Genomic DNA, 27,129 nt, shown 5'->3' on the forward strand with positions numbered 1-27,129 from the left:
TCTCTTGTTCCCCGCAAAATCTTTGGTAAGCGGGGATCCTTCCTTTTCCGTGTGACTTTGTTAGCAAACTTTTTTCGCATCGCCGTCATCTGAGCCAAGTAAATTATGTCATAAGAAGTCGGTCTGTGTGGCCAGTTGAGCATCCACATTGAATATTACTATAGTAAACTCGAGTCAACCAAAGTCCCACCTAGGCAGCCGAAAAAAGTGGATCAGCCGTTCGAGGCTCCAAATCCCCGAATTTCCATTCCTCGTAAAGATCGATGTCATCAGAACCCGCACACCACAATTTTTTTTTAGCATGCATTTTGCCGCGGGAGGGACAAACCAACCGTGACAGTCCACGAATTTCTCGATGTGGGCGGGTAAGGGACTCTTTCCTTTTTGTTGCGCAAAAAATTTCCACTTTACTAAGAATTGGCGGTCGGGAAGAAGAACAAACGGAGTGCTTCCCCGGAAGTTGGGGTTGTCCCTTTGTGTGTGTTTGTGTTTGTGGTTTGTTTTTTTTTTTTTTTTTTTTTTTTGTCTTTTGTGTCCTTCGGGCCCATTCTCCCCTACACATCATCTACCTGCTTAGCTATACGAATTAATTACTTTATAGTTTGTTCTTTTCCGCTTTCTTACGAAGCCTCTTCTCTACCTATCCGTTGTACCCTTCACTCTTCGTAGTGTATCTTACGTTAGTGTCAAACGAGGAGGCCACGCAACGCGGGTGATTCCTTGCCTGGCTCAATCAAACTAAACCTCAACTGGGCTGTCGACCTTGCAACAAGAGGCGCGTAGAGTCTGGATTCAGTTTTGGATTGTTTACTCGAATCAACAGGAACGGCTCGTCGGTCATGGTCCAGGGCCCGGGGATCCAACCTGGTCAACCTTAAACCCAGCAGCCTCTAGTTTTGTTCTTTTGCCACGGGGCAACTCTTCTTCCTGCCTACCCCTAGGGTGCACCCTTTAACAAGAAAAAGAACAGGAGGAATAAGAAAGGCAAAAAAAAAAAAAAAAAAAGTTAACACCCGCAAACTACCGCGCCAACTGTTTCTTTTCCGCAGTCATCCCAGCTGAGACGAGATTACCCTTGCAAATCTAGTCTCTTTTGCCTCTCGCCTGGTTGGCAACAACGGCACACTCGCGATTGCTTTACTCTGTAAGGTACTTTGGCGCATGGCTGGCAACTGACACGAGCAAGTTACCTTTCAACGTCACCGAGGTGGGTCTCCTTGGCAATCCCAAGAAGATCAGTGTCTCTCGCTGAGCTCGACGCGCGGGGAACGGAAACGACATCTTCAGCATATTGTAGGTCCGGCGGGTGCGACACGGGGTGCACGAAAAAGCACCACCATATACTCACCTTGACTTGGGCTTCTTGACCCGGCCCGCCGCTACGAGTATCGAGCAAGCAACCCTTTGGACGTGTATACAGACAGCCATACACCCCAAAGCTACGTACAGCTCGCTTCGTCTTTTTATACAAGCATTTCCAACTCTTCCGATCCGCCTCCGGACTTGAAGGCTTCCTCACTAGCTCGCCCGCCTTTTTCTTTTGTTCATGTCACCGTCGCCTCATCCGTTGATAATGGCCGCTGCCGGGACATCTTTACCACCAGACTGTTGAGCTGGGACAAGCCTTGACTGTTACTGGAACTCAGGCTCGGTGTGCTCATACTATGCAGGACTTCACCGTCGAGGTCGACGGCGTACCAGACCGAGGCCCCGCAGTCTTTATCGTCACTACCACCACACTGATCTTGGCCACCGTCTTTGTCGGCGCAAGATTGGTTTGTCGAGGCCTTATTGTTCGACGCTTCGGGCGGGATGATCTTTCTATTGTGATTGCCTGGCTGTTCGCCGTGGGCATCTCGGTGACCATCGCTCTCGGTACTCACAGGGGTCTCGGCCGGCACGATGAGGACATAGTTCCTGAGTACTTGCCGCAGCTTAGGCGCTGCGAATATGTCTTTTCCATCTTGTACAACCCGGCTCTGATGGCAGCCAAGACATCCGTCCTGATATTCTACCTTCGGCTCTCGAGAAATACACAGCCGCTGCTCCGCCTCGCCTCGAAAATCGTGCTCTTTATCGTCAATACAGCTGGTACCATTCTCACTTTTATCAACATTTTTCAATGCAATCCAATCAACGCAGCCTACGATGACGTGGCTGGGCAGTGCGTGCCTCTCCTGACCGAGTTCATCTGCTCTGCGCCCATCAACATCCTCACGGACCTAGCCATCCTCGCCCTACCGATCCCAGTCCTCACGAGCATGAGGTTACCTCCGCGACAGAAGACCATTTTGGTTCTGACGTTTGGGCTGGGTATTTTCGTCACCATAGTCGACGTGGTCAGAATCTACTACCTTCAGAACGCCATCAACTATGTTCCCACCACAACGCAGACATCGGATCCGAATGCCATCTATGGAGACTCCCCTCAATTTAGCTGGAGCGCTTCTCTCGTGAGTATACTGAACATTACATCCATTTTTGTGGATTTCTTACCACTGACATATCACTCCATAGTCCCTCATGTGGTCTGCAGTCGAGGTCAACGTTGGCATCTCAACCGCATGCATCCCGACCCTGAAGCCTCTTGTGTTGCGTCTCCTCCCTGCAATGATTCTGGACCCCAACGGCAATTATTACTATGGATCCAACAACACGAAAGATAGGGAGGTGCTACCCACGGCTGCCCCTATGCAGCCAACTTTTGGGGCCGGCGGGGGCATGCAGGCGGCACCACCACAACATTCCCCCACTGCTGCTGGACACGAGGATCAAACTCAGCAGCTTGACGTGATGGAGTTTTTGACGACTCCAGGCATGGGCGGCACTGCCGCCACCCCGGGGACACCACAGACCAGCAATGCTTGGTCTAACCTTAGACGGTCGACCGTAACGACACTAGGGCCCCAGGGCTCTGCACCAACCGAAAACAACCTGTATTTTGGGTTCGTGAGCATCAAGAAGCCCAAAAGCATGCTCAAGGCCACAAATGCCGAAAGCTGGCGATACTGCGCTTTTGTTACGGTTACTTTTGTACTATGGGGCATGTCTTATGGGCTGTTAGGGATGCTGAACAATGTCGTTGCCTTGGTGGCCGACATGACAGTCCCTCAAACAATTGGACTCAACAGCATCTATTTCGGACTGGGATACCTTCTTGGACCACTTATTGTTGGCGTCTGGATACTTCGCCATGATGAACATCACCGCTCTCGACATGCGACAAGGAACCACCGACCACACGAATCAATTGGGGGGTTCAAGGCCACCCTGATGTTGGGTCTTGCAATCTTTGGCACTGGCACGATCTGTTTTTGGCCTGCCGCCGTACTGGCGAGCTTTCCGGGGTTTATGGTCTCAAACTTTCGTAGGTTTACTTATGGCATATGAGAGTCAAGTCGCCAAGATGAAGAACATTGCACTAACTTTTGAAACCAAATCAGTTGTTGGCAGTGGCCTTGCGGTCTTAGAAACGGCAGCCAACCCGTTTTTGGTCCTCTGCGGCCCCAGCGAGTTCGCTTCCATGAGGCTATGCCTGGCACAAGGCTTCCAGGCTGTCGGAAGTATCCTCAGCGGCCTTCTGGCTCAACATGTCTATTTCTCCAACATTACACAGCGCCAAGAGCGCCCAGACTCGCTCATATTAGCCGATGTCCAGTGGACATACCTAGCCGTCACCTTGTTCTGCGCTGCTCTTGCGCTTCTATTCTACTACATCCCTTTACCCGAGGTGACCGACCAGGAACTGGCAGCCAGCGCCGAAAAGCTGCCGGTAGACTCGACCAAGCGCAGTATCGGCGGCCTTGAGCTGCGAACGGTTTGCATAATCCTCGCCGTGCTGGCCCAGTACTGTCTAATCGCAGCACAGGAGAGCGTGTCCATCTTCTTTCAAGACCTCATTTCGGCACTGGTACCTACCCAATCGGCAACGCCCGTCGCTTCAGTCTCGTCTGGGACTGGGTCTACCGCCAACGCCACCAACAGTGAACCCAATCCGCCATCACTGACGCTCTCGGTATCCAACTATATGGTCATCTCTCACACAGCCTTTGCACTTTCCCGCTTTCTAGCTGGGGGGTTGGCATACCTTTCGGCAAAACACCCCCGAAACAAATGGATACCGACTCCGCGGACTGTGTTACTTGCCTCGATCATTACGGCTATCGCGGCCATGATTGCCATCATCACAGTCAAACGTTCATCATCAATAGGCCCCAATGTTATGGCGATCCCAATCGTCATCTTCTTCTTCGCCGAGGGGCCCGGCTGGCCTTTGATATTCTCGCTCGGCCTGGTCGGGCAAGGATCAAGAACCAAGCTAGCAGCGGCATGGCTGACCATGGGAGCATCAGGACCGGCCTTTATCCCATTCATCATATATGGAATTATACAGAGGAGCGACACAGGCAGGAACATCCAGATTGCCTTTTGTGTCATAGCAGCAGCGCTGTGCTTCACGCTCGTATATCCTTTGTATCTATGCTTCGGGCGCGACGCCCGCAAAATGGTTGACCCCGTTGACACGCGCGACCAGCCCACCACGCCAGCAGCGGCAGACGAGCAGGTCGGTATGGACACCTTGCTCGAGCGGCGCATTAGGGGGAGATTGTCAGCCATGGCAACAGAAGGTCGAGAGGCCAGCAGGTCCACTTTGGCCAATTCGAACGACTGGGACGAAGACGGACCACGGTCGGTCGCCCTTTTTGACAAGTTCAAAAACGGGCTGGGGGCTGCAAAGCATGGCCTCAATGAGCATCACGCTAGTAGCCCACTAAGAGGGTCTCGTAACAACAGCCCGCGGCGGCCGTCGGCGACGTCGACTTCGCCCCGCTCGGCCGTCTCCACTCTCCGCGGCGAGCGCCTCGAGACAACAGATGAAATCAAGGAGGAGGAGGAAGTAGGAGAAGAAAGGGAGAACAGGCCGAGCGGCGAGGCCGGTGAGAAGTTGAAACCGCCATTATGACGATTGGTTTTAATTGACCTTTTGTGTTTGTTTTATTGTAACAAAATGGCGTTTTGTTGTTCAAAAGCGTGCAGGTTCTGATGTTTTCTTGAAGCCAAAAATCTCACGCATCTCATGATAAGCCCAACCGCGAATACCCATGCTTTTATAACTTTCAAGTATTTTCAGCAATAATTTAAAAGTTCTATCATCAAGTCTGAAGTTGGTTGAGGAGTGCAGCCGTGATTATTGTTCGGCCACGTATCCAGAATGTCATTACACAGTAAACACGCTGAGTGGCTCTCCAAGTTTTGCCTCCCGCCCTTTTGCTAATATTGGCTAACTGATGGTCCTACAACTAACCAACCTTGTTCAAAATCGCACACGCTCTTTCGTTCGATTATCACAAAACTTTGGGTATGTATTTAGCCCCTCAGCACGCTAGAGACAGTCCTTTCCCCGGAGAGCTTGTCCTTCCTCGCCGTTGTTTATATATATATATCACCGCCCCTGCACGTACTCTCCTGGGAAGCTGGGCAATTGTCTGCGTGGACGGGACGACGCATTCTTGTGAGGAGATAGGGGCTTTGCCTGGACAGTCCTGGACATGGAGGTGAGCGCCCTCGCCGCGAGTGTAGTATCAATATCGCTGGCGGCTTCCACAAGCTCATAATGAAGCCTAAATCGCAAAACACGATACACTTGTCAGTGATGTTGTGTGCATTTCACCAGGCTGACAGAAAAAGAAAAGGCCAGTGACTGTGATCCGGGGGAGCGAGAAAGGGGGATGGGAGAAGTCAGGCAGGTAGAAACAAAACATATGGGAGAGAACGTCTCACATGGATAGCGATTTGCACCCCTCTGGGCTGTTGGACAAGTCCTCGAGCAGCTTGCCGCGCGGTGACATGCTGCTTGCCATGGCTGCCCAGAGGTTTTGACGGCGGGATTTGAGGAGGTACGCGTGCATCAAGGTGTACACTCTCTCGTCCAGGCTCCCCTCTTTATCTCTCCTGTCAGACACTGTCGTGTCATCGTCGTGCCCGTCATCGCGATCGGGGATGGGCAATGCGGCATGCCGACCGCCGGGTGTCGTCACCTAGACCAAGGTCGCCGCCATGTTGACGGGCTGTACAAACGGGTCCGATAGGCCCAGGTCGTCCGGCCGGGCCCAGCTCCGTTCCCTATCTTGGACGGTGGCAGCTCGAGGCGGCATCTGCGAGGGATCACTGCTGAGGGCTAGAGCCTCGACATAGTCGCCTGCTTCCCCTGGTGTGTCCGGATCCAAGGCTGGCAGCTCTGCACCATCCAGACTGTCGATTTCTTCTGTGCTGTAATGGCTGCTTTGAGGGGTGTTCGGCTGCATCTTATCGGCGTTATCTCTCGGGGACAGTGTCGAGGACCCGCCGGTGTCGCTTTCTTGGTGTAGCGGAGTCACCATGCCGTCGTTGGGGCCATCTTTCGTGGTGGGTTGAACGGCGACGGCGTCTTGTTTGCCAGGCGACTCTTCGATACTGTTGCGCTTGCTCGCCTTTATCGCCTCGGATGCAACCAAGGCTAACATCATGCTGGTATTCGATTCGGGTGGGAGCATGTTGGGTTGGTTGCTTCTTTGTCCCTGTGATCTAAAAGCGGCTTTTAGGGGTTGTGTTGCCTTGGACACTGGTCTAGACAGTGACTCCTGGCTGGTGCTTATTGTTTTATTGATAATTTAAGTAGGGCCGTAGCAGGGTGATGATGATGATGATGATGTCTGTCGACAGTTGAGACAATCTACCGAGAATTTGTGCTATCTCACTAGATTGAGACTTATGTAATATTTACCATGATACGGCATAACATAATTGAGTTGAGCATCCAACTTTGATGGCTACCTTAGGTACCTACCTACCTTCCATAGTACATAAACTACAGTCATACTGGAAGTGGCACAAACTCATAACATGGAAAGTACGGTACACTCCTACTTGTTTGATTACTTGACACCAGGCAGGTAGCAGCTACATGTATGCGAGTCTGGTTATCACCTGCCCAAGTATCGACCTTAACCTTGGGTACCTCAGTCCGATCTACGCTTTTCAGATCCTGAGCGGTAGTAAGTTGTAGGCATCGTTACTATACGATCTTAACTAGTAACCTTAGATACCTTACCTTGCTTTGCTTACCTGCCCGGATATATGAGGGAGACCCTGAGGCGCTTGCTGTTTTGTAAGCGCGGGTCAAGAAAATAGAACCATCCGTACAACACAAATTTAGACGATTTTCATTCGAAAAAAACAAACCCCCCCATGCCCAGTCAGTTAGTTAGGTAGGTAGCTACCTATCTACCTAATTATTCAATGCAATGACTACGATTAGTGACGGCCGAACCTTTTTACTTGGCAGCGTCCGATTTAACCGTCGTACCATCCCCGCTTTCAGCAAGCTGTCGGATCGGCCTACGTCGGCAAGAATGATGTTCATTCCTCCCAAAACAAAGCCAAAAAAGCACCCCTTTCTGACCCTGGAGAGCAGTCAAAGTATACCTATGTTTATTTGTTTCAATTTCCCTCTATACGCAGCCTCGGATTTCACTCGAAAATAGATGTGAAAGACAAGAAAAGAAAAAGAGATAAGAAGAAACCACCCTCTTATAAAAAAAAAAAAAAAAAAAAAAACAATGTCCGAAGGCCATGCCCTCCCCAGAGCCTCAACCCCATTATCCCTGCACAAGATCAAGGCGTTGACGTTTGACGTCTTCGGCACGACTGTGAACTGGCGAACCTCGATCGAATCGGCGCTGACGTCCGCACTCGACGCCAAGATCGACTCAGCAGGTTTCGCCACGCTTCCCGCAGAGCTCCAGGCGCGCGCCAGGAACCTCCAGACCGCGGGCGGCGGCGGAAGGGACAGCAGCATCGATATGATCGCGGCGTCGGCGTCGCCCTCGAGCTTTCCGACGCCGGACCTGCTGCCAGACTGGCCTTGCGCCTTTGCCGCCGCTTGGAGGCGGAGCTACGGCCGCTTCACGCGTGGCTTCGAGCCCGGAATCACACCGTGGAAGGACATCGACACGCACCACCGCCAGAGCCTCGAGCGCCTGCTTGAGGAGCGAGGTCTGGCCGGCCTGTTCACTGACGACGAGTTGCTGGAGCTGAGCCGCGCGTGGCACAGGCTGGAGCCCTGGCCCGACACCCGCTTAGGGCTCGCGCGGTTGGCGAGCCGGGGTTTGGTCACGGCTGCCCTGTCCAACGGCAACCAGTCCCTGCTGCAGGACTTAAACACCTACCGCGACGGCCTCGGTTTCAACCGTCTCTTCTCTGCTGAAGACTTTGGTGCCTACAAGCCTAACCCGAGGACATACTTGGGAGCTGTCGAGGGCTTGGGTCTGCAGCCGGATGAGGTTGCCATGGTGGCTGCCCACTTGGTCGACCTCAAGGGAGCGAAAGCATGCGGCCTGCGTACCGTTTATATTGAGCGGGCGGGCGAGGAGGAATGGATCGCGTCGGAAGAGCGCTACGAGGATGCCCGGCGATGGGTCGACGTTTGGATCCCCCTTGGCGGTGGCCAAGATGGAGGTTTTGTTGAGCTCGACCAACAACTGCAAAGGCGTCATGGAGAAAAAGAATCAATAGTGGCACAGTAGTATGGGGACAGATGACCGAGCAGGTATAAAAGACGAAAAAAAATGGATACCAATTTAAACTGGCGAGGTATAGTAGACTGATGTAATCCCAGACAAATATGAAATCTGATAAACATTAAAAGCAAACCCGATTGAAACACCGCCAGCTTTTTGGACACAGAACCCCGCGATATTCCAAGAAATGTAGCGATGACTCCAGATTATTTTTCAAACACATTGATCACCTACCAGCAGTCTGTAGAGATCTGCTCGTATTTGACCGGAACTTGAGAAAAATACAGTTTACTTCTGGTTCTCGGGACGGAGGCTGCGAACAGCCTTACCCGCCCTCCAGATCTCAAGGTTGCGGATCTCCTCCATCTCGGCCTCGTACTTCTCGCGGTAGTCGGGCTGGCTGTTGTACTCGAGCGAGCGCTTAGTCTCGGAGCCGTCCTTGACCGAGTCGTAAAGCTGGTTGAAGACGGGCTTGAGGGCGTCCTTGAAGCGGGGGCTCCAGTCGATGGCACCACGACGGGCAGTGGTCGAGCAGGCCTCGTACATCCAGTCCATGCCGTTGGCACCGATCAGGGGGTAGAGCGACTGGGTAGCCTCCTCAACGGTCTCGTTGAAAGCCTCCGAGGGGCTGTGGCCACGCTCACGTAGAACCTCGTACTGGGCAAGGAACATACCGTGGATACCACCCATCAGGCAACCACGCTCACCGTACAGGTCAGAGTAGACCTCCTTCTCGAAGGTGGTCTTGTAAAGGTAACCACTGCCAATGGCAACACCCAGAGCGATGGCCTTCTCCTCAGCCTTGCCAGTCACGTCCTGGTAGACGGCGAAAGAAGAGTTGATGCCACGGCCCTCGCGGAAGAGCGAGCGGACAGTGCGGCCGGAGCCCTTGGGGGCACAGAGGATGACGTCGACATCGGTGGGAACCTCAACCTTGGTGAGGTCCTTGAAGACGGGAGAGAAACCGTGCGAAAAGTACAGAGTCTGTATAGAGACTGATTAGACTTTTTGTTCTGATCACACAGCTGGGCAATTAACAGGAATAAGTCGGTCTTTAGGGACCACATACCTTTCCCTTGGTGATCTGGGGCTTGAGAGCAGGCCACGTCTCGCTCTGGGCAGCGTCGCTCAGAAGGTTCATGATGACGGTACCGCGCGAGATGGCCTCGTCGACCTCGAAGAGGTTCTTGCCGGGAACCCAGCCGTCCTGGACGGCGTCCTTCCACGACTTGCCGTTCTTGCGCACACCGATGATGACGTTGAGGCCGTTGTCGCGGAGGTTAAGACCCTGACCGTGACCCTGCGAGCCATAGCCGATGAGGGCAAGAGTGTCGTCCTTGAAGTACTCCTGTAACTCAGGTGGTTAGTATTTTGGCTGCTTGAAAGTTGGCGAATTTTGAGGCATCAAAAAAACAAAGGGAAAAAAAAAATTGACATGACTCACCAGCAGCTTCTCCTTGGGCCAGTCGGCACGCTCTAGATTAGTAGACAAAAAATCCTGTCAGTTTACAATTTCGTTGCGCCGCGGATTGAGCAATTGAGCTGTCCAACTCACCCCAGACCTGCTCTTTGTGGCCAGCAAAGTCCATGGTCTTGACACCACGGATCTGCTGCTGAGCGGGTGCGACGGCGACTTTCCTGGTGGCCCGCACCATGCTAGAAGCAGCGACGAAGGTACGCCTCTGAACGGCCGGAGTGGCCAATTGGCGGGCCATTGGCCTCAAAGCCTTTGAGAAACCACGAGCAGACATGATTTTGGTGTGACGAGGAAGAATAAGGGACCAAGAAAAACAAGATTGAGTGAAGATGGAGAGAGAGGGAATCCGTGTTCACCGACAATGGAAAGTCGAACGGAGATGATTTTAGGAGCGAGCTTCAACAAAACTCAACATAAGGGATCAGCTCCGACTTAGGCATTGTGGGTACAAAATTTTCCTGGGTCAGCGATATCGGACCGTTTTGAAAAGCAGGGTAGCTCCAGTGGGGACTGCCCGCATAACGGAGCCCCAGACCCAGATGCCCCCGCTTTGATCTGCCAAGAGCCAGCAGCAGCTCTAGGTAGGTGCAAACCGGAGAAGCGTCTTGGGTCAGCGTTATAGACGGCGCCTGGATATGGTTTGTGGCTAGATTCCATCATAATATCCAGCCACCAGACGAAAGTCAAGTCATTACTCAGCCATCCGAGTCACGCTTTTGAAACCAACAAACTCGCGTCTGATGTGTCTCCACATAATATCTCTTGTACGTGTACTGTAGACATCAAAACATTCTAGAACTAGATTTATGTAGCAATATGGGGAGATGAGGTAGATCTTAAAAAGACGAGAAATAAGAAAGCAGAAACCGACTGTGTTGAAAATACAGACCGCCGAAATCGCTAAATTCGACACCGCTTGCCCCACCCATCTAATGTTCCGATACTCCGTATTTAAAACTAGTTCTAGGTAGTCCAATCGCCAACGAGAACACCCTCGTCGACATCCATACATCTCCCCGGCTTATTCTCGCATTCAAGCATGTTTGCCTTTTGGGCACTGAGATGACTTCCTGGGGTCTATTGTCTTAAATGTTCCAGGCGTCCAGATGACTCACTCATAGCCACTGCTGGGACGACGACGCGTAGGTTTCGCGGTCGGGATAGAAATGATCGTACCAATGGCACAGGTTTGCGACTCTTGAGTCTTTAGCAGGAGGGTATCATGTTCATTCTTGAGGCAGAGCTTGCCTTCCTTCCACCAATATCTATTTCAGAACGCGATCGAAAGAAATTCCCTTGATAGCCCCTCCGCCCATGGAGGTCCGAACGTTGCGTTTGAAGCCCTCCCGATTGCTTCTGAGGTCTTCAGCCGCGTCCTTGTTCAGCGGGTCCGAGGCGTTGGGCTCGAGGAAAAGGAACTAAGACGTCATGGAGCGGGCTGGTTAGCGTTTTCCGATTCCAGTTGCTTTATATTGTGCCACTGCTCACGGGATAGAGCTAGCCCTTCGAGTATCTTATGCCACGTGTGGAATATAACAGGGCGGGCCTAGAAAGTTATATTTGGACGTACCTGAAGACCAACAATGACGGCGTTGAGGTTTAGGACTGGCTTCCAATCCTCACGCAGAATGTTCAGGCAGACCTTGCCCTCGAGATCGATATTGGGGTGGTAGATCTTCTGTTCACACAAGACCTTTGGCGGCTCGTGCGGGAAGTTTTGGTTGATCTTGAAGTCGAAAGTGAATCGTCCGCCGCGGTACATGCCCTCGTCCGGCTCGATGATAAGTCTAAAGTTGAGGATGTCGTCGGGGTCGGGAAACTCTGTCTTCATCGTCGTTCCAAGGTAAAGCTCTGATAGATCTGCGTGACCACAAGAACACGATCATTGTCAGCACCGTTTGCTTACAAGCCATGGGCTCCGCGGCAGCCCCCATGAAATTCCACATGCGACCGAGGACTGTTCCAAAAATACCTTTTTGCACACGGAGTTGTGCAGCTGTGACTTTCTTCTTCTTGCCCCCCGCGGCTCCCTCGGCCGTCTCAGCCTTCTGCTGCTCTTTTTTCTGCACACGTTCGAAGCATCAGTAAGTCGTTCGTTGTGATGCTCGAGTGCAGAGCGTAAACTATGACGCACCATGGACCATATTTTCAGCATCGTGGCGAAGCTGTCCTAGGATATCGCCAAAAATCGTGACAGCGGCGGTGGTAGGAATAACCAGGAAACGGGAGCCAAGGGAATTAGGTGAGATGCAGTAAAGACCGTATGCGTGTGGGGAATAAATTTGCAAATAAACAAAAACAAGACACGAGAGAGACAAAAAAAGACGTGAAGGACAAGGTTAAACAGCAGAAAGTTTTAGAGGTTGAGAGTCAGATTGCAGGTGTAGCTGTTTGCTTTGTCGCGGGTTCAAGTGAGGCAACATTTCGAATCGCGGGGCACATCCTAGATTGGCGACTGGCGTTCGTTTGACGTGCAAGAGCCCGGCCAAGTCCGGGGCGGCAGGCATCCAGTGCATCACTCATGGAAAAGTGGGGCCCGAAAGCCTCAACTTCACCCGGAGTAGCTACCCACCGAAGATCATATTCGTAATCTGGGATTTGTTGTCCAATAGCCATCATAATTTAGAATTCTGCCTAATAAATCATGTTGTCGTGGTTTTGCTTACTTTGGTAACATGGATAGTTATTCCATCCAAGCCATGTTATACGTCACTGTATTGTGGGCACATCATTCCGAAAAGCTGTTAGTTGTTGATTCACCAACGTTTGATATGTTTGGCTGAAATATTGGCTACATCGACTGTCATAAGCCAGTCTAAAGTACCAAAAAAAAACAATAAAAAACAACATGGATACAGAAGAATCACTCCTCATCCTCAGAGCTCAATATTTCCAATGCCTCGACGTCGACTGCATCAGATGGCCGCCGCAGAAGCTACTTGCCCACCCAGACACATGCTACTGGACTTGGAAGCATCTCTGCTTTAAGAAGAGAGCTATGGCCAAGCTCCCTGTTGCTCAGTACCGCTTAGTTTTCTTCAAGAGACTGCTGGAGAGGCTCGGGCGGGCTGGTCACGTCATCACAGACGATCCTAAAGAGGACGGTGTACTTCCTTCCATCGTCGCGATGGTGGAGGCCGTCAAAAAGCTCGAACAGATGTCTGCTTCAGGCAGTCCCGACCACCCCGAAGACATGCATGTCACCTACACCGTGCCCCTGTTCCCGCCGGGGTCTTCTTCTACCGTGAACCCAGACATTGTCACGCTCGTCGAGTCCAGGCGCCTTGTTGCCGGATCGCGCTTCACCGGCCACCGCACATGGGACGGCGCCCTGCACCTGGCGCACTATCTTGTTGCGGAGCAAGGGAGCACCGTGAAGGGACGCTCGGTGCTAGAGCTAGGTGCCGGCGCGGGCTTGCTGTCGATCCTCTGTGCCAAGTATTTCGGAGCCGAGAGCGTCATCGCCACGGATGGTGACGAGCGTGTCGTCGAGGAGGCGCGTAGAAACGTTGATATATGCGGCTTGGGCGGTGAAGAAGAAGGCCAGGGCCGCGTAGAAGTTGAGAGGCTTTGGTGGGGAGAGGATCTCGGAGCCTCGTGGCTCCATGATAGATTATTCAAGCAAGAAAAAAGTCTCGACGTTGTTTTTGGAGCTGATTTGGTACGTTCTCAGCTAGAACTTGCTCGTTCTGGTACTGGATGAGCCTGAGCTTACACATGTGATGCCATAAACTCTAGATTTACAACGAAGAGTCTGCGTCGGCCCTCGCAAAGACGCTGAAGTCACTGCTTGTATTGAAGCCAGGCTTAAAGGTTATTATTTCGTGGGCCATACGGTTTCCTGAAGTCGCGAACAAGTTTCTCCAGGATTGTGGTAAGTCTGATTTCCTTACATTTTTCGTGGTATTATGATGTGGTTGACCTGCTGACAACTTATACGCAACGTCCAAACCGATGTAGAGGCGAATGGACTTAATATTCGGGATTTGCCCTTCACCATGACGCCTTACACACAACAGAAAGGCCTTTTCTATCTGACCGCTGTGCCACTTCGTATTATACAGGTGTCATCGCGATGAGCTGGTTGGTGGAATCTTTAAAATAACGAGAAAAGAATTTAACTTCGACTTGGACTAGGCGAGCCTGTGTCGAGACCGAGGGAGGACAAGGCCTCAACGTGAAAACCAAATCTCATACCTGCTACAACGTGACCAGATCTTGCTGTCGCACATCACGTTCACAAGGGCCATAGTGTATCATGAAAGACTCAAAAGAGTATGATCTGCCATTTCATTAGGTAGGGCCAGTTCTACCTTTTGAAGCTTAGTATTATAAAAGCCCCAGCTGACAACTTGGCCGGCTAATAAACCTGAACCGTCTCCCCTGTAACTGGGTAGACTGAACGTGTAAACCGCTGCTGCAACTAAACAAGCAACGCTGCACAAGCGAGCAGAGAATAGAGTAGGGAAGGTAATACCAAGACTAAAAGAACAACAAGGGAAAATGACCGTCTGCAGGCCATGCCAGGAATTTCTTCCAAAACGTAGGAGAAAATGATATGACCAAAACCTTCCCAGCCTTTTCAATAAGTCGACCAATGCTGATAAGAGCGCCCTCCCTGAACCAACCTCGTATCGAACGCCATGCTCGGGCTTGTACGGTATAATTTGGCAATGATTTGTGAGTTTTTTTTTTTTGAATACAGCACAGAGTAGCTATGGAAAACATTGCCCTCTGTGACAATTTGAACGTCACGTCGATCAGTCCGTTTTCTCACGGAATATATCGCACCGAGACACCACAAGTGGCATTATGCCAGGAAAATAGGAGAGATAAAAAATTGGGGAAGGTTGAAGCCTTTACGTTGCGGCCGACGCATCTAGTTTGTCATAGGCGGCTTGCAACGCCTTGACCTCTAGTCGATCCGATTCCAGGACTGTGATCCAATCCCTCAGTTGGATGTTCTTGCCCTTGTCGCTATTTTCGCGCAAAGAACCCAGTCTGTATCTTCCATCCACCGTGAGTGCTATCGACTCCGGAGCCTTGCGGCTAGGAGCAGCACCCGCACCCGCAGCAGGAGTGCCAGGCCCAGCACGTGACGGTGTTGAGGCGCCACTACCTCCCGACGTCAACCAGTCGTACTTTTTGCCCTTCTTCTTTCTAGAGAGCTGACCTAAGAAATGGGATGTCGTTGAGTTTGCAGAGGCTGTATTCATCCAGTCCATCGTCTTGTTCTGCGCCGCCCTAGCTCTCTCCTCCTTCTTGGTGAGCTTTGGCGTTTCTGGCGCGACTGACGATGCCCCTGGTGTTCCTGGTGCAACTGAGCCTGCACGAGATGGGTTGGCTGAGTCACCACCACCTTTCTTTTTGCGATCTTCCTCCTCAGCGCGCTTCTGACGCTTGAGGAGTCTGGCTTCTTCGGCATTACGTTCGTTCTTGCTTTGCTCACGCATGACCGCACTGAGCCCCAAGCTCGCAGCCGCTTGTGATACACCAGCACCCAGAGGACCTAAAAAAAACTTATTGTTAGACGCCATTCAAAACCGTCAAAGCTGATCGACATAAAAGCTTACGCTTAAGCGGATTGGGGCGGGGACTAGCCGCACTCCCGTCTCCGTTCACACTGTTTGCTTGCTCTGCGAGACTAGCATCGACCGTAGTGATCGGCGCGCTCACGTCCATCCACTCCGGTGGTACTATACCGTGTGACGTCTGTTGTCGTGTGCGTGCGACTCTGTCCGCATCCTCAAGCAGTTGCCGAACCCGATGCTTTGTGGCGATGGAAAGTAGGCCTATCTGCTCTGCAAGAAACGAATCTGCAGGAAGAAATGACTTGGAAGTATTCACCACCACTTCATTATCAATAACCTTCTGGGTGACAGTGACAGACGGCTCTGCGAACTCGGTGTCAAGCTTCATCTTGCCCATGCCACCGTTAGTCTTGGGGTCCAGCACCAGGCCGATTCCATACTCCTTGGCGATCTTGGATGCCTTTGAATGAATCACAGCAATGTTGCTGAAAGGATTCTTAACCTCCTGGCTCCTCACAGTAGCTAGCTTTGCAGCTGCCTCGCTCCACACGCTCTTGGCAAGCTCGGCGGCGAACTGTGCCTGGTCAGTAATCCCCACCAACTGAGCCGGCTGATTCGCTAGCCCAGCACCATACATGCTTGCACTGCTTCCAGGTACATTTGCGGGAAATCCTGTCCTGGCTTCGGGACGCGTGCTACCAGCGTAAAACTGAACCAGGTCCTGTTCCATCTCCTTCAGATCGATTCCTGTGCCATTGAGGGAGTCGTTTACATCATACTCGACCTCTTTCTGCGGACGGTCGGCAGGCTTGGATGGCGGCCCCATAGTGCCTCCCGGAGTGGCGGGATGACTTGGCATAGGGGCCAGAGTCGCTGTAGCATATGGGGAGCTGACCGGCGCCGGAGTCAGCGGGGTTGGAGTTGTGGTTGGTATGAGCGGAGCTGGCGACGCCACCGAAGGTGTGCCCGGCTGCCGCGATGGCATGGTGAGGCTAGGCATTGTGAGGCCCATAGGTTGTTGTGTGGGCTTGACACCAGGACTGTTTAGCGAGTTCCCATTAACGTAAGGTGTCGGTTGTTGCGGAATCGTAAGAGCCTGGGGAGGAGGAGCCATCGTTGTTGGTTGAGGCAGCGCGATTTGTGGGTTCATGGGCGGAGGTGAGGCCGCGTTAAGTTGGGGAGGAGGCGTTGCTGATGCGGCGGGGCTCGGGGCGTATACGGGTGATGGTACGTATGGGGAGGCTGGTTGACTTTGGGGTGGTGCTGGAGACATTCTCTGTTTTTTATTAGGAGGATTGCCCGCTGGGTACGGCGCCTGGGTATGGGCGTGAGGTATCGTTGATGGTGAGAGCTGGGCGGGAGAGAATGGCCGTTGCGGCGCGGGCGGCAGCTGGATCTGATGCTGTGGTTGCGCCATGGTGACGGTGGTGACTGGCGTGTCGCCGCGACTGTCGAAATGTAGCAAAAGCAAGCGTCTTCAGCGGAGACTTTGCAACGCTGAGCGCGATATGGATAGTGATGCGATGCGACGATGAGGAGGCCTAGTCTAGCTGCCTCTCCTCAGTCCCCCAGATCGATCACAGGCCACTGGACGCTATCTCGGGCAACAAGCCCGTTGCAGCCACAGCGCGGTTCCCTTGCCCAACACCATCCGAGACGCGACGTCGCCAGTAGTCTTCTGATATCGGTCGATTATTTTCTCGGTAGGAAGCGTTTTATGATCGCGATTTGCGCTTCCTGCAGATGCGTTGGCGTCGAGGCGTTCGTTGATTCGGGATTGCTCTTTTGAAAATGGTGAGAAGAAGCTCAAGTTGCGCGAACCAACAATCAAAGTCGCAGATTGTTCCAGGTCACGTGGAATCGCCCACCTGGAAAGCGTCCAGTCCACTTCTTTGGACCCGCTCTTTAGGCAGCGTCGTCACTTGTCACTGGTTGACAAGTGGGTTTGACTAAGCTTTTTGCAGTAGCCGCGTTCTTTGAACAAACGAAATCCGCGCCGCATTAACGCGACAACCTCGCACTGGCAAGCAAGTTCCTTCTCGCCGTTGATGAGCGGAATCAACCGACGAGTACCGGTGCACACAATACATGCGAGCAAAAAAAAGCACTAGTGCGTTGTGGTGAAACGGTCGCAATTAACTGTTTCTTGCGTTGAGCGCAAAGTCATCACATATAAGGGTGCCTCAATCAACAAGCGACAGAGGCTGCGAACCGGGCTCGGCTTTTGCTAGCCTCGCCTTGACTGTGGTGCATCTTGAGTTATCAAACATCTAAAGAGCATCTAATTGCTCGCATACTACTACTAATCATACAGACCGGAGTCAAGTGCCTGGTATTCGGCCAGGCCGACATAATTCCCACCCACGATGGCCTCAAAGAGGAAGGCCTCGGCCATGAACGTGGCAGCGCCCGACGAGCCCGTAGACCCCGCCGACGAGCTTGTGTTTACATGTCTTGGAGGCGGGAATGAGGTTGGCCGATCATGCCACATCATACAGTACAAGGGCAAGACTGTAATGGTGAGTACTTCACACGTACCATGCTTGTCTTGGCCCATTTGACTGACGCAAACCTGCCTTTTGTGATCTGTAGCTTGATGCGGGACAACATCCTGCTTACGATGGCCTGGCTGCATTGCCCTTCTTTGATGATTTCGACTTGAGCACTGTTGATGTGCTACTAATCAGCCAGTAAGCACGCCGGCCCGTTTCCTTACGCTATCTGGTCATGTTACTTGCTCCGCTTGGGATACACCTACACACGGGTTGGTTATTATTCCGCGAATGCGATTTTCGGGGAGTATGTGGGAGCATGCCCCAGCCGATGGTCGACGGGCTGTTTGCATCGTGTGGCATAGTCATGTAGCGCTATGCTATGCTGTGTTATGCTATGCTATGCTCTGCCAACTCTTGGGGCTGTTGCTACCAAGGTTGCCACGCGGTTATTGCTCACCGTGTGAGGTTAATGTGCACACAAGTGCCGTGGACCACCAGAATCGTATATCGCCATGTACAGAGATAACAATACAATACCTGTTCACCTGCTGTCCATCATGGTCAACCCGTTGTGTTCTGTGAAGCCCGTTCGCCGCTCACCGCGATCTCTTCCCACCGCCACCAAGTAGCTAGGCAGCTAGGCTGCAAACACCAGATCCTGCAACTAGCCCTGCTGCTCGTGATGATTTCGGCAACCGCTAACCATCCGTCTACAGTTTCCACGTCGATCACGCCGCTTCTCTCCCTTACGTACTGGCAAAGACCAACTTCAAGGGTCGCGTCTTCATGACGCATCCAACCAAAGCTATTTACAAATGGCTCATCCAGGACAGTGTCCGTGTGGGCAACACCTCGTCGAATCCAACATCACAGCCCGTCTATACGGAACAGGATCACCTGAACACATTCCCGCAGATTGAGGCCATCGATTACTACACAACACACACAATATCCTCCATACGCATTACTCCATATCCGGCTGGTCATGTGTTGGGTGCAGCTATGTTTCTCATCGAGATAGCGGGGATGAATATTTTCTTCACGGGCGACTATTCACGAGAACAAGATCGACATCTGGTGTCAGCTGAGGTACCCAGGGGTGTCAAGATCGACGTGCTCATCACTGAATCGACATATGGTATTGCATCACATGTGCCTAGGGTAGAGCGCGAACAGGCGCTCATGAAGTCTATCACGGGCATTCTGAACCGCGGAGGGCGAGTACTCATGCCCGTCTTTGCCTTGGGAAGAGCACAAGAACTGTTGTTGATCCTGGACGAGTACTGGGGCAAGCACCAGGAGTACCAAAAAGTACCCATCTACTATGCGAGCAACCTTGCACGCAAGTGTATGGTTGTGTACCAGACGTACGTGGGCGCCATGAATGACAACATCAAGCGGCTCTTCCGCGAGCGCCTCGCCGAGGCCGAAGCATCGGGCAAGAGTGGGGCCGGTGGCGGAGGCCCCTGGGATTTCAAGTACATCCGGTCGCTCAAGAATCTGGACCGCTTCGACGATCTTGGCCCTTGTGTCATGCTTGCCAGCCCTGGTATGTTGCAGAACGGAGTGAGTCGCGAGCTTCTCGAACGTTGGGCCCCGAGTGACAAGAACGGTGTGGTCATCACTGGTTACAGTGTCGAGGGCACCATGGCAAAACAGATCATGCAGGAGCCCGAGCAGATCCCTGCCATCATGACGCGGACTGCTGCTGCAGCCTCAAGGCGTGCCGACGGGGAGAAGCCCATGATTCCACGTCGCTGCAGTGTTGCAGAGTTCTCTTTTGCTGCGCACGTTGATGGCACGGAGAACAGGGAGTTTATCGAGGAGGTTGCTGCTCCTGTCGTTGTATGTGGGCCCTAATCGGGGGAATTCTCTAGCCAGCGAGGGCGGAAAGCAGCTAACATGACCTTGTGCATTGTAGATTCTTGTCCACGGAGAGCAAAATAACATGATGAGGCTTAAGTCAAAGCTTCTATCACTTAATGCCACCAAAACGGAAAAGGTCAAGATTTATAGCCCACGAAACTGTGAGGAGTTGAGGATCCCTTTCAAGACCGACAAGACAGCCAAGGTTGTGGGTAAGCTGGCGTCAATAACGCCGCCGACGCGACTCCCAACCGATGACGACTACCAACAGCATCCACAGCTCGTTACGGGCGTGCTGGTACAGAACGACTTTAAGCTATCACTCATGGCACCTGAGGATCTACGGGAGTATGCAGGTTTGACCACTACGACCATTGTGTGTCGACAGAAGATCATGTTGGCCGCGGCGGGCGTGGACCTCATCAAGTGGGCGCTGGAGAGCACCTTTGGCGCCATTGACGAGCTGCCCGAGATGCGACAGCTGCACAAAGAGGTCTCTAATGGTGACGACATGGTCCTGGACGGGAAGGAGGAAGAGCCCGCGGACGAAGAAGTAGAGCGGCCGGTCGCGGGCTACATCGTCATGGGCTCTATCAACGTTCGCTGCTTTGGCAACGGCGAGGTTGAGCTGGAATGGGAGGGCAACACAATGAACGACGGGTTTGCAGATGCGGTCATGGCTGTGCTCCTGACAGTAGAGAGTAGCCCCGCTGCCGTGAAGAGTAAGTTTAACCTTGATAACCAACCCCTGCATATATATGCTATATCGAATGATATGCACAGCCCGAACCTAACAAAACCATCCAATCTTTTTACCTTGCAGAATCCGCAAGCAAGCATTCACACTCGCACGACCACCAAGAAGAAGAATATTTGCTGCCGACACGCAACCTGCACGCGCGGCTGAGCCCGGAAGAGCGGCTCGAGCGGCTGTTCATGTTCCTGGAGGCGCAGTTCGGCGCAGACCACGTCTCACCCATCAAGGACCCCAGGCTTCCAGCATCAGATGACACGTCGGGAGAGACGGAGAATGGGGATGAGGACGGCGGCAGGCAGAAGAGGCTGGAGGAGAGGCAACGTACCGAGATTGAGCGGCTGCACAAAATCGGCATCCCCGTTCCCGGCGTAGCCATCAAGATCGATGACAAGTTGAACGCCAAGGTCTGGCTGGAGGACCTGGAGGTCGAGTGTGCTAACAAGGCCTTTGGAGACAGGGTGAGGGTTGTAGTGGAGAGGGCAGTCGAGGTCACGGCTCCGCTCTGGGGTTGATTGGTTGGGAATCTATGGATGTGAGCTATAGACTGGGGGGTGATTTTGAATTCTAATGTTATAGTACACGTCACGAACCTTACAATCCAACATGTTCCGCGGGAAGAAAGGCTTTGAGGCTATCCTTGATATGGTTTGCAGATTCTTTTGGGATGAAAAAAAAAAAAAGCTCTTTGTTATCCGTATTATTCCCGCTCCCTCAAAACAAGTTGTCATAGGAAAGAGTTTCCGGAATTCTCATGTATTAGTTCTTACGCGGGAGTAGCCCGGTACAATGGGACGAACAGGTAGTGACATTTCAGCACAAATTTCCAGATGATTGCCAATTTGCAGTAGGAGGCCGCCATCGCAGCTGAATAAATATGCAATCCGCCTTTTTTTTTTTTTTTTTTTTTTTTTTTTTTTTTTTTTTTTTTTTTTTTTTTTTTTTTTTTTTTTTTGTGAGTAGTCACTTCACTTGGGCAACTGATCATGGGTTGTACCTCGTCTAAGCAATCCTCACAGAGATGAGAGACAAGGAGAACCCGCTCTATGCCTAGGCTACCCGAGAATGATTAATCTACACGCACACAAGGACATGCCGAAAGGGCAAAGAAGGTGTCTTGGATGTCTCACATTGCTGCCGAGAACAAGACGTGCCAGATAATAACTAGCACGATTTGTCTACTACCTATCTATGGTTAGACTGGTAGTTTCTTTGATTTTTCTCAACCACACACCCCCCCATTATGCCGCTTTCGTCTGCAGTAGTGAAACATTCCCTGCCGAATCAGATCGGGTCAACGTGGTTCGTCCCTTGCAGTAGAAGGCGAGCAGCCTCCGATCTGAGTTTGCTTCCTTTTTTCTGCTACTTGTCGCCTTCCTTGGCAAAACCTAGGTAGAGCAAGGCAAAAGGAAAGGAAAATACGTAAAACAAAAAGCAAAGGATACGAAAAGGCTCAGTGGCGTGCTATTGTTTTTTTTTTTTTTTTTTGGGCATAACCCCGTCTGGTCTAGAACGAGACCAGACCCAGAAACTTGTCTGGCTCACCTCGGTTGCTTCCCCCCTTTGTCTTTGCTTCCGTAATGTATGAATCACCACGATAATTCTATAGAGTGATCACTATACGTACCGCTCATTGTGTTGTTTTTTTTCGTCAACCATTACAAACAAACAAAAAATAAACAAGGCACCAACAATGTGAGAGACATTTCAACCCAACGACCGAACCCTCGGCGAACCCAACCGTGTCAAAAATGGCAACCTGTCCACAGATCGCACAGTTCGGCCCCTATTTTTTTGTGTCGTCTACTGTCTACTAGACCAGTACTTACTACCCTCACGCCTCCAACGCTTGGATCTCTTCCCATGCGAAGCCCGGATTTTTCAATCTCCCTCATTGGTTTCCATCACGTTGGTCCTCCATCATGACGCCGGCGGCTCCACCCTCCACTAGAAAAAATAGGGGGTGGGGTGGATCTACCTTTCTCTTGTTCCTTTTAGCCTTGCATTAGTTCCGTTCCTTTTTTTTGCTGTCCCTCTCCCCACCTTTTGCCTTTCCGAATGCGTTTTGTGTTTCTACTCGGGTACCTTGCGTATCTTGGTACTGATAAATTGTGAATATGCAAGGTAACCTGACGTAAGGGATGGTATTGAGTTCTCGCAACCGAGTATGTGTTTGTCAATCTTCAACGCAACAGACCAACATATTTTTTTTTTTATTTTTTTATTTTTATTTTTTATTTTTTAAAAATAACAGCTGGAGCTATGATAGCAGCAAAAAAAGAAGGCCATATGATTTTAGCCCAGGAGGTGGCTGTCATGTCACTTTGCTGGCTGGATTTTTATTTCTTTTGTGTCTTTATTGCGTATGTATTCCTCCGATCGGCCCGTCCAACATTCTCGCTGGGCTTGTTCGTCTATCCAACATCCCCACGGCCGAACAAGAAGAGAAAAAAAAGGCCTTCGTCATCACACGGTAGCACCAAGACCACTGAAGAGAGCTGATGAGGGGTTTTTTTTTTTTTTTTTTATCTGGCTGCAATGGAACGACGGGAATGAAGACTGGGGTTGGAATTTTGATTGGATCGGACGTGTTCCATTCGCTGCTACTCCCTCCGTCCCGGTAGCTGCGGCTGCGGCGGCGTCGACGCCGCGACTTTGGGGGTGAGTTGGTTTGGTATCAATCCTGTTTGTTGGGTTTTGCAACGGACAAGGGGGGGAGGGTAACTTGAACCTTGTAGAAATGTTTGTGTTGCTTTCTAGCGAGGTCATCGGACGTGAGATTGTGTTTATTTTTTTCCCCAGTTGGGAGAAAATAAGGAAGTACTAATTAAGTCTCCCTTCTGACAGCAATTAAATCTACCATGTTCGTCGTCATATTGTACCACAAAATTAGGATGTGACGCGCGGCGATTCTGTTATTGGAGAGGAGATTCTTTTCCCTTTTCAGATTCGGTGTCATAGGCTGCGTTGCTCCCCCCATAATGTTTTGTACAAGTAATCCTTTTAATTTGCTTCATGTGCAAAACTATACAGTATAGTAATCATTCAAAATCAGAAATAAATAAAGAAACAAATCACCAATGACGAAATGGTCCATACGAGATGGCAGACTAAAAAAAAGGAAGAGTCACTTTGTTTTTTGAGCCTCGGCCGAATTCTATCGTAAAGCAGACCATTTCTTCTTTTGTCTTATTATTTCTCTTTCTTATCCCGCCCTGATCCTCAAATCTCGCAAGCTCAACTTGCCGTAATTCATCCTGACCACACACACCTCATCCGTTCAAGGATGGGATGCCATGCAAATTACCGCGGGACGGCGGCATGACACCCGGGGACCCGGGTCCACGTTCCGAGGCGGTTCATTATTTTCCTGATTTGTACACAAAACAAGCATATTCGTTCTGCTTTATCTGTCACCCCCTGTGCCCCCGAGGCTGCATGCAAAAGCAATCGCTCCGTTTTTTTCATTCACTCTCTCTTTTGTCCCCCCAGGCCTAGAGCGAAAAAAAAAAGGACTGGGGGCGCGGAGGCGGCGGGCGGCGGCTGGCGGCCCAGTGCCGGCTTAGCAAACCCATGCTTCTCACGTTTTGGGGGTGTACTTGAGTAGAAAGCGCATGGGTTGGCGAACACGGTTTGGGGAAGGGGGAGAAAGGGCGACGCGTGGTTTTATTTCCACCCCTGTCGACGTGTATGTATGCCGCAGTATCGTCGATCATGTAGGTGTTAGTTGGGATTCCGGATGTCATTGGGCGATCTGCAATAAGACCAGAAAAGAAAAAAAGGAATAAAAAGGTTGAGTAAACAACTGGCACTAGAAATTTGGGCTGGATTTGAAATTTAAGAAAAGAATATTATAAGGCAGCTGTGAAGCTATAGTACAACTCTGTTATTCTTTGTACTGTGAAAACATCTAATCAAAAAGAAAAAAAAACTCGAGGGTATCTTCTCTTTCTCGGCCAAACTTGGCATCAAGCCTTGGAATCGAGGAATCGACCTTCGCCGACTCTTTTTTATCAGCGAAACTGTAAGTGTGAAGCAGGCAATGGTAAACTTTGAGCGAAGAACAAACATTTTGAGAAAAAAGATTTTGAAGAACATGACAAAACTCCATCCCCCCGTGAAGGGGGAACATGATGACAACATTCGCCGACAAGGCTGAAAAAAGCGAAAAGAGTGAAAGCCAAACGATCCCAGTCTATATGCAAAATCCCAGAATAAAAGAAAAAAAGCAACTTTTGTTTTCCCAACCTTCCCATTTTGTCCAATCCCAAGTACCCGAATTAAGGGGGCGACCCCAGCAGTGTAATGAGTTCCTTATTTTTTTGGGTGGCAGCCAGGAGCGTCACACGATCCGAATGCAGGGTTCAAAGAACACCGAGATGCAGTAGATCCGTATGCATGCCGTCGAGAGATGATTGGAGAGTTCCAAAGACTATCTGTTGGCAAGGATCTAACGGCTTACCGTGTGCTCTTATTGAACTGCAGGCTGCCTATTTTTGATTTTTATTGAATGTGGGTGAGAGAAATCGAATAAGCCGCCCGTCTAAATATTTGAACGCCGACGCGAGAAAATTCGACAAGTTTGGAATGATGAACAAAAAGATTATCCCTTCGAGTGCCGTGTTTGAGACCTGGATAATCCTCTCCTCTTCTTCGCGGCTTGCTGCTGGGAAGCAAGTGGTGTTCAGGGGTTGGCTGCGAGCCGTACAAGTCTTGTTGCTGGAATCCAAAGGATGCGAAAATTAAAAGGGCGGTTCATCGGAATGCGAGACCCGATGGCAACTTTTAAAATGTGGTTATACAGCAGAATGATGAAAAATTGTTGTTGACGAGTCGTTGAACTCTCGGAGGGTATTAGGTGAAAGATTGTAAGGTGTTATAACAAAGCGCCGTGACGCTTTGCGGCGGCGGTGAGAATATTAAAATGTGCGAGAAAAAAAAAAACTGGTGAAGGCCGATGGTGGGCATATGCATCGAGGCGAGATTCGTCGAACTGAACAATGCCTTGTTGGGGTGCGATGCGAGCTCGCCCAGTCGCTTGTCACGGCCTGATTGCGTGTCTGCACACGATTTGCCCGTCGAGTGGAGGGCCGTGCATGGTCGTGTGTGTGCGTGCATTTATTTGCGTCTTGGGTGTGGTGCATGTTTCCATCTTTGACAGAAATGTGCGTGCGAGCGTTGCTTGAACCCTCGCAGACCTCACGCGCGCTTGTCCTGCCGAGGTGAAGAAGCCTAGGGAGCCAGGCAAAATTTACCTGGGCTTCGGGGGAGGAGGCTTGGGAACACCGGTTGTGTCGTATGCTCCACGGCCCATGGGCGTGATGGATTCTTGAGATCCCCTGAGAATCATTGTGATTGTGTGACGGTGATGTATGTTGATTGTGCTATGTTGTGTCGATAGCAAGCGCCTGTTTAGATTATTGTAAGCTGTCCATCCTTTCCCAAGATCTCAGGCATCGAGGCCGTGGATTTAGCATTTTTATACAGATTTCCAAAACCCTGAAAATCGGTAAAAAGAAAAAAAACATCGCGAAGCACACAACAGGGGTCTAAGTTGGAGAAATGCACCCGATTCTGGTTGGTGCCCAATCTGACTCACAAATTTGCTTGGGATGCTTCCTCAGAAGCTGATAATGGGGACTCGGGACAAGCCACGAATCGGGATTGGCGAAGATGCTCGAGGCGGTGTCGCTTCGAATGCGGCCGAGGTGAGTGAGACTGGAAGCCCTACAAGGGACGCTGTCGATGACGGTGATGGGGGTTCAAGGTGAGCTGAAAATGGCGGCACCGAAGCGGGTGATTATGATATGCACCGTGTCCTGATTTACCAAGATCGGTCGTATCGTTGATTCCGATCAAGTAAGCTGCTGATTGCTGCGGTCCCGGCTAAGAGCGGCGGTCGGCGGGTTCGAGAGACAAAGAGGATTTGAAGCTGTAAGCTTAAGTTATTGACCTGGCTGTCAGGTACAATGCACTCGGTCGCTGGAGTATGTCGATATGCAGGTCGTCGCTGGCAATAGGGTCGTTGCAGTTCTGTTGGAGGTGTGGATCTCGCTAGAACTGGATAATATGTAGCCTTTTGGGTGTGATTTGCGGCAAATGGATGCAGGCAAGAACACAAATAAATAAAAAAATGAGCGGTGTCGAGTTTGGCGATGACGATGATGTAGATGGCGGCGGCCTTTCAATAAAGGTAGAGCAGAAAACAGGCAGGAAGCGGACGTAGTACACAAGGGTTCAAAGACCCTTTTCGTCTATTGTACAGGTGAAAAGCAAAGCCAAAGTGATTATTAGGAGGTTAAGATTGGAGGAGCTCAAAAAAAATGGGCAGAGGAAGAAGAGATGAGTAAAGGCTGTCAGTCCGTGTCTTATATGAACCAACCGACTTTTGTCTGGACGGGAAATTCACTTCTCTTTTTTTCCTTCGCTTTTTTTTTTTTTTTTTTTA

The 27,129-nt window shown here is 51.1% G+C and overlaps 8 protein-coding genes across 8 annotated transcripts; 4 read left to right on the forward strand and 4 right to left on the reverse strand.

Moving 5' to 3' along the window:
* Positions 1–1,664: 1,664 nt before the first annotated feature.
* PgNI_03679 (uncharacterized protein) lies at positions 1,665–5,057 on the forward strand (the record flags this gene model as incomplete). Its single annotated transcript, XM_031123733.1, has 3 exons — positions 1,665–2,453; positions 2,518–3,367; positions 3,444–5,057. 3 exons carry the CDS (start codon positions 1,665–1,667, stop codon positions 4,961–4,963), a joined length of 3,159 nt encoding a protein of 1,052 aa, XP_030984677.1. The 3' UTR covers positions 4,964–5,057.
* Positions 5,058–5,127: 70 nt separating this feature from the next.
* Positions 5,128–6,701, reverse strand: PgNI_03680 (uncharacterized protein). The gene is made up of 2 exons (XM_031123734.1): positions 5,782–6,701; positions 5,128–5,621 (listed from the first exon to the last, which is right to left on the reverse strand). Exons 1-2 carry the CDS (start codon positions 5,907–5,909, stop codon positions 5,444–5,446), a joined length of 306 nt encoding a protein of 101 aa, XP_030984056.1. The 5' UTR covers positions 5,910–6,701; the 3' UTR covers positions 5,128–5,443.
* An 807-nt stretch (positions 6,702–7,508) lies between these two features.
* On the reverse strand, positions 7,509–10,681 carry PgNI_03681 (uncharacterized protein). Its single transcript, XM_031123735.1, has 4 exons — positions 10,114–10,681; positions 10,003–10,034; positions 9,628–9,906; positions 7,509–9,542 (listed from the first exon to the last, which is right to left on the reverse strand). Exons 1-4 carry the CDS (start codon positions 10,307–10,309, stop codon positions 8,847–8,849), a joined length of 1,203 nt encoding a protein of 400 aa, XP_030984057.1. The 5' UTR covers positions 10,310–10,681; the 3' UTR covers positions 7,509–8,846.
* On the forward strand, positions 7,599–8,564 carry PgNI_03682 (uncharacterized protein; the record flags this gene model as incomplete). Its single annotated transcript, XM_031123736.1, has 1 exon — positions 7,599–8,564. One exon carries the CDS (start codon positions 7,599–7,601, stop codon positions 8,562–8,564), a length of 966 nt encoding a protein of 321 aa, XP_030984058.1.
* A 112-nt stretch (positions 10,682–10,793) lies between the features above and the next one.
* On the reverse strand, positions 10,794–12,469 carry PgNI_03683 (uncharacterized protein). The gene is made up of 4 exons (XM_031123737.1): positions 12,170–12,469; positions 12,008–12,098; positions 11,606–11,895; positions 10,794–11,453 (listed from the first exon to the last, which is right to left on the reverse strand). The coding sequence occupies exons 1-4, from the start codon at positions 12,188–12,190 to the stop codon at positions 11,301–11,303; spliced, it is 555 nt and encodes a 184-aa protein (XP_030984059.1). The 5' UTR covers positions 12,191–12,469; the 3' UTR covers positions 10,794–11,300.
* Positions 12,470–12,674: 205 nt separating this feature from the next.
* Positions 12,675–17,332, forward strand: PgNI_03684 (uncharacterized protein). Its single transcript, XM_031123738.1, has 3 exons — positions 12,675–13,696; positions 13,774–13,909; positions 13,996–17,332. Exons 1-3 carry the CDS (start codon positions 12,884–12,886, stop codon positions 14,112–14,114), a joined length of 1,068 nt encoding a protein of 355 aa, XP_030984060.1. The 5' UTR covers positions 12,675–12,883; the 3' UTR covers positions 14,115–17,332.
* PgNI_03685 (uncharacterized protein) lies at positions 14,895–16,983 on the reverse strand (the record flags this gene model as incomplete). The annotated part of the gene is made up of 2 exons (XM_031123739.1): positions 14,895–15,544; positions 15,609–16,983. The coding sequence occupies 2 exons, from the start codon at positions 16,981–16,983 to the stop codon at positions 14,895–14,897; spliced, it is 2,025 nt and encodes a 674-aa protein (XP_030984061.1).
* A 208-nt stretch (positions 17,333–17,540) lies between the features above and the next one.
* Positions 17,541–21,296, forward strand: PgNI_03686 (uncharacterized protein). The gene is made up of 5 exons (XM_031123740.1): positions 17,541–18,085; positions 18,159–18,256; positions 18,778–19,906; positions 19,983–20,649; positions 20,751–21,296. The coding sequence occupies exons 1-5, from the start codon at positions 17,933–17,935 to the stop codon at positions 21,194–21,196; spliced, it is 2,493 nt and encodes an 830-aa protein (XP_030984062.1). The 5' UTR covers positions 17,541–17,932; the 3' UTR covers positions 21,197–21,296.
* Positions 21,297–27,129: the final 5,833 nt, after the last annotated feature.

The sequence above is a fragment of the Pyricularia grisea genome (assembly GCF_004355905.1).
Source record: "Pyricularia grisea strain NI907 chromosome Unknown Pyricularia_grisea_NI907_Scaffold_2, whole genome shotgun sequence".
In the NCBI taxonomy this organism is placed as follows: Eukaryota; Fungi; Ascomycota; class Sordariomycetes; order Magnaporthales; family Pyriculariaceae; genus Pyricularia; species Pyricularia grisea.

Excerpts from the sequence above, each read along its gene's own strand:
- PgNI_03686 (XM_031123740.1), top strand. The coding sequence starts at position 17,933 with ATGGCCTCAAAGAGGAAGGCCTCGGCCATGAACGTGGCAGCGCCCGAC. Across the intron at positions 18,257-18,777 it reads GATGTGCTACTAATCAGCCA|TTTCCACGTCGATCACGCCG; the intron begins GTAAGCACGCCG and ends ATCCGTCTACAG. Across the intron at positions 19,907-19,982 it reads AGGTTGCTGCTCCTGTCGTT|ATTCTTGTCCACGGAGAGCA; the intron begins GTATGTGGGCCC and ends TGTGCATTGTAG.
- PgNI_03680 (XM_031123734.1), bottom strand. The coding sequence starts at position 5,909 with ATGCACGCGTACCTCCTCAAATCCCGCCGTCAAAACCTCTGGGCAGCC. Across the intron at positions 5,622-5,781 it reads GGGTGCAAATCGCTATCCAT|GCTTCATTATGAGCTTGTGG; the intron begins GTGAGACGTTCT and ends TTTGCGATTTAG.
- PgNI_03683 (XM_031123737.1), bottom strand. The coding sequence starts at position 12,190 with ATGCTGAAAATATGGTCCATG. Across the intron at positions 12,099-12,169 it reads TGCTGAAAATATGGTCCATG|AAAAAAGAGCAGCAGAAGGC; the intron begins GTGCGTCATAGT and ends GAACGTGTGCAG. Across the intron at positions 11,454-11,605 it reads CCGTCATTGTTGGTCTTCAG|TTCCTTTTCCTCGAGCCCAA; the intron begins GTACGTCCAAAT and ends ATGACGTCTTAG.
- PgNI_03681 (XM_031123735.1), bottom strand. The coding sequence starts at position 10,309 with ATGTCTGCTCGTGGTTTCTCAAAGGCTTTGAGGCCAATGGCCCGCCAA. Across the intron at positions 9,907-10,002 it reads GGCCCAAGGAGAAGCTGCTG|GAGTACTTCAAGGACGACAC; the intron begins GTGAGTCATGTC and ends CCTGAGTTACAG. Across the intron at positions 9,543-9,627 it reads CCCAGATCACCAAGGGAAAG|ACTCTGTACTTTTCGCACGG; the intron begins GTATGTGGTCCC and ends GTCTCTATACAG.
- PgNI_03684 (XM_031123738.1), top strand. The coding sequence starts at position 12,884 with ATGGATACAGAAGAATCACTCCTCATCCTCAGAGCTCAATATTTCCAA. Across the intron at positions 13,697-13,773 it reads TTGTTTTTGGAGCTGATTTG|ATTTACAACGAAGAGTCTGC; the intron begins GTACGTTCTCAG and ends CATAAACTCTAG. Across the intron at positions 13,910-13,995 it reads CAAGTTTCTCCAGGATTGTG|AGGCGAATGGACTTAATATT; the intron begins GTAAGTCTGATT and ends AAACCGATGTAG.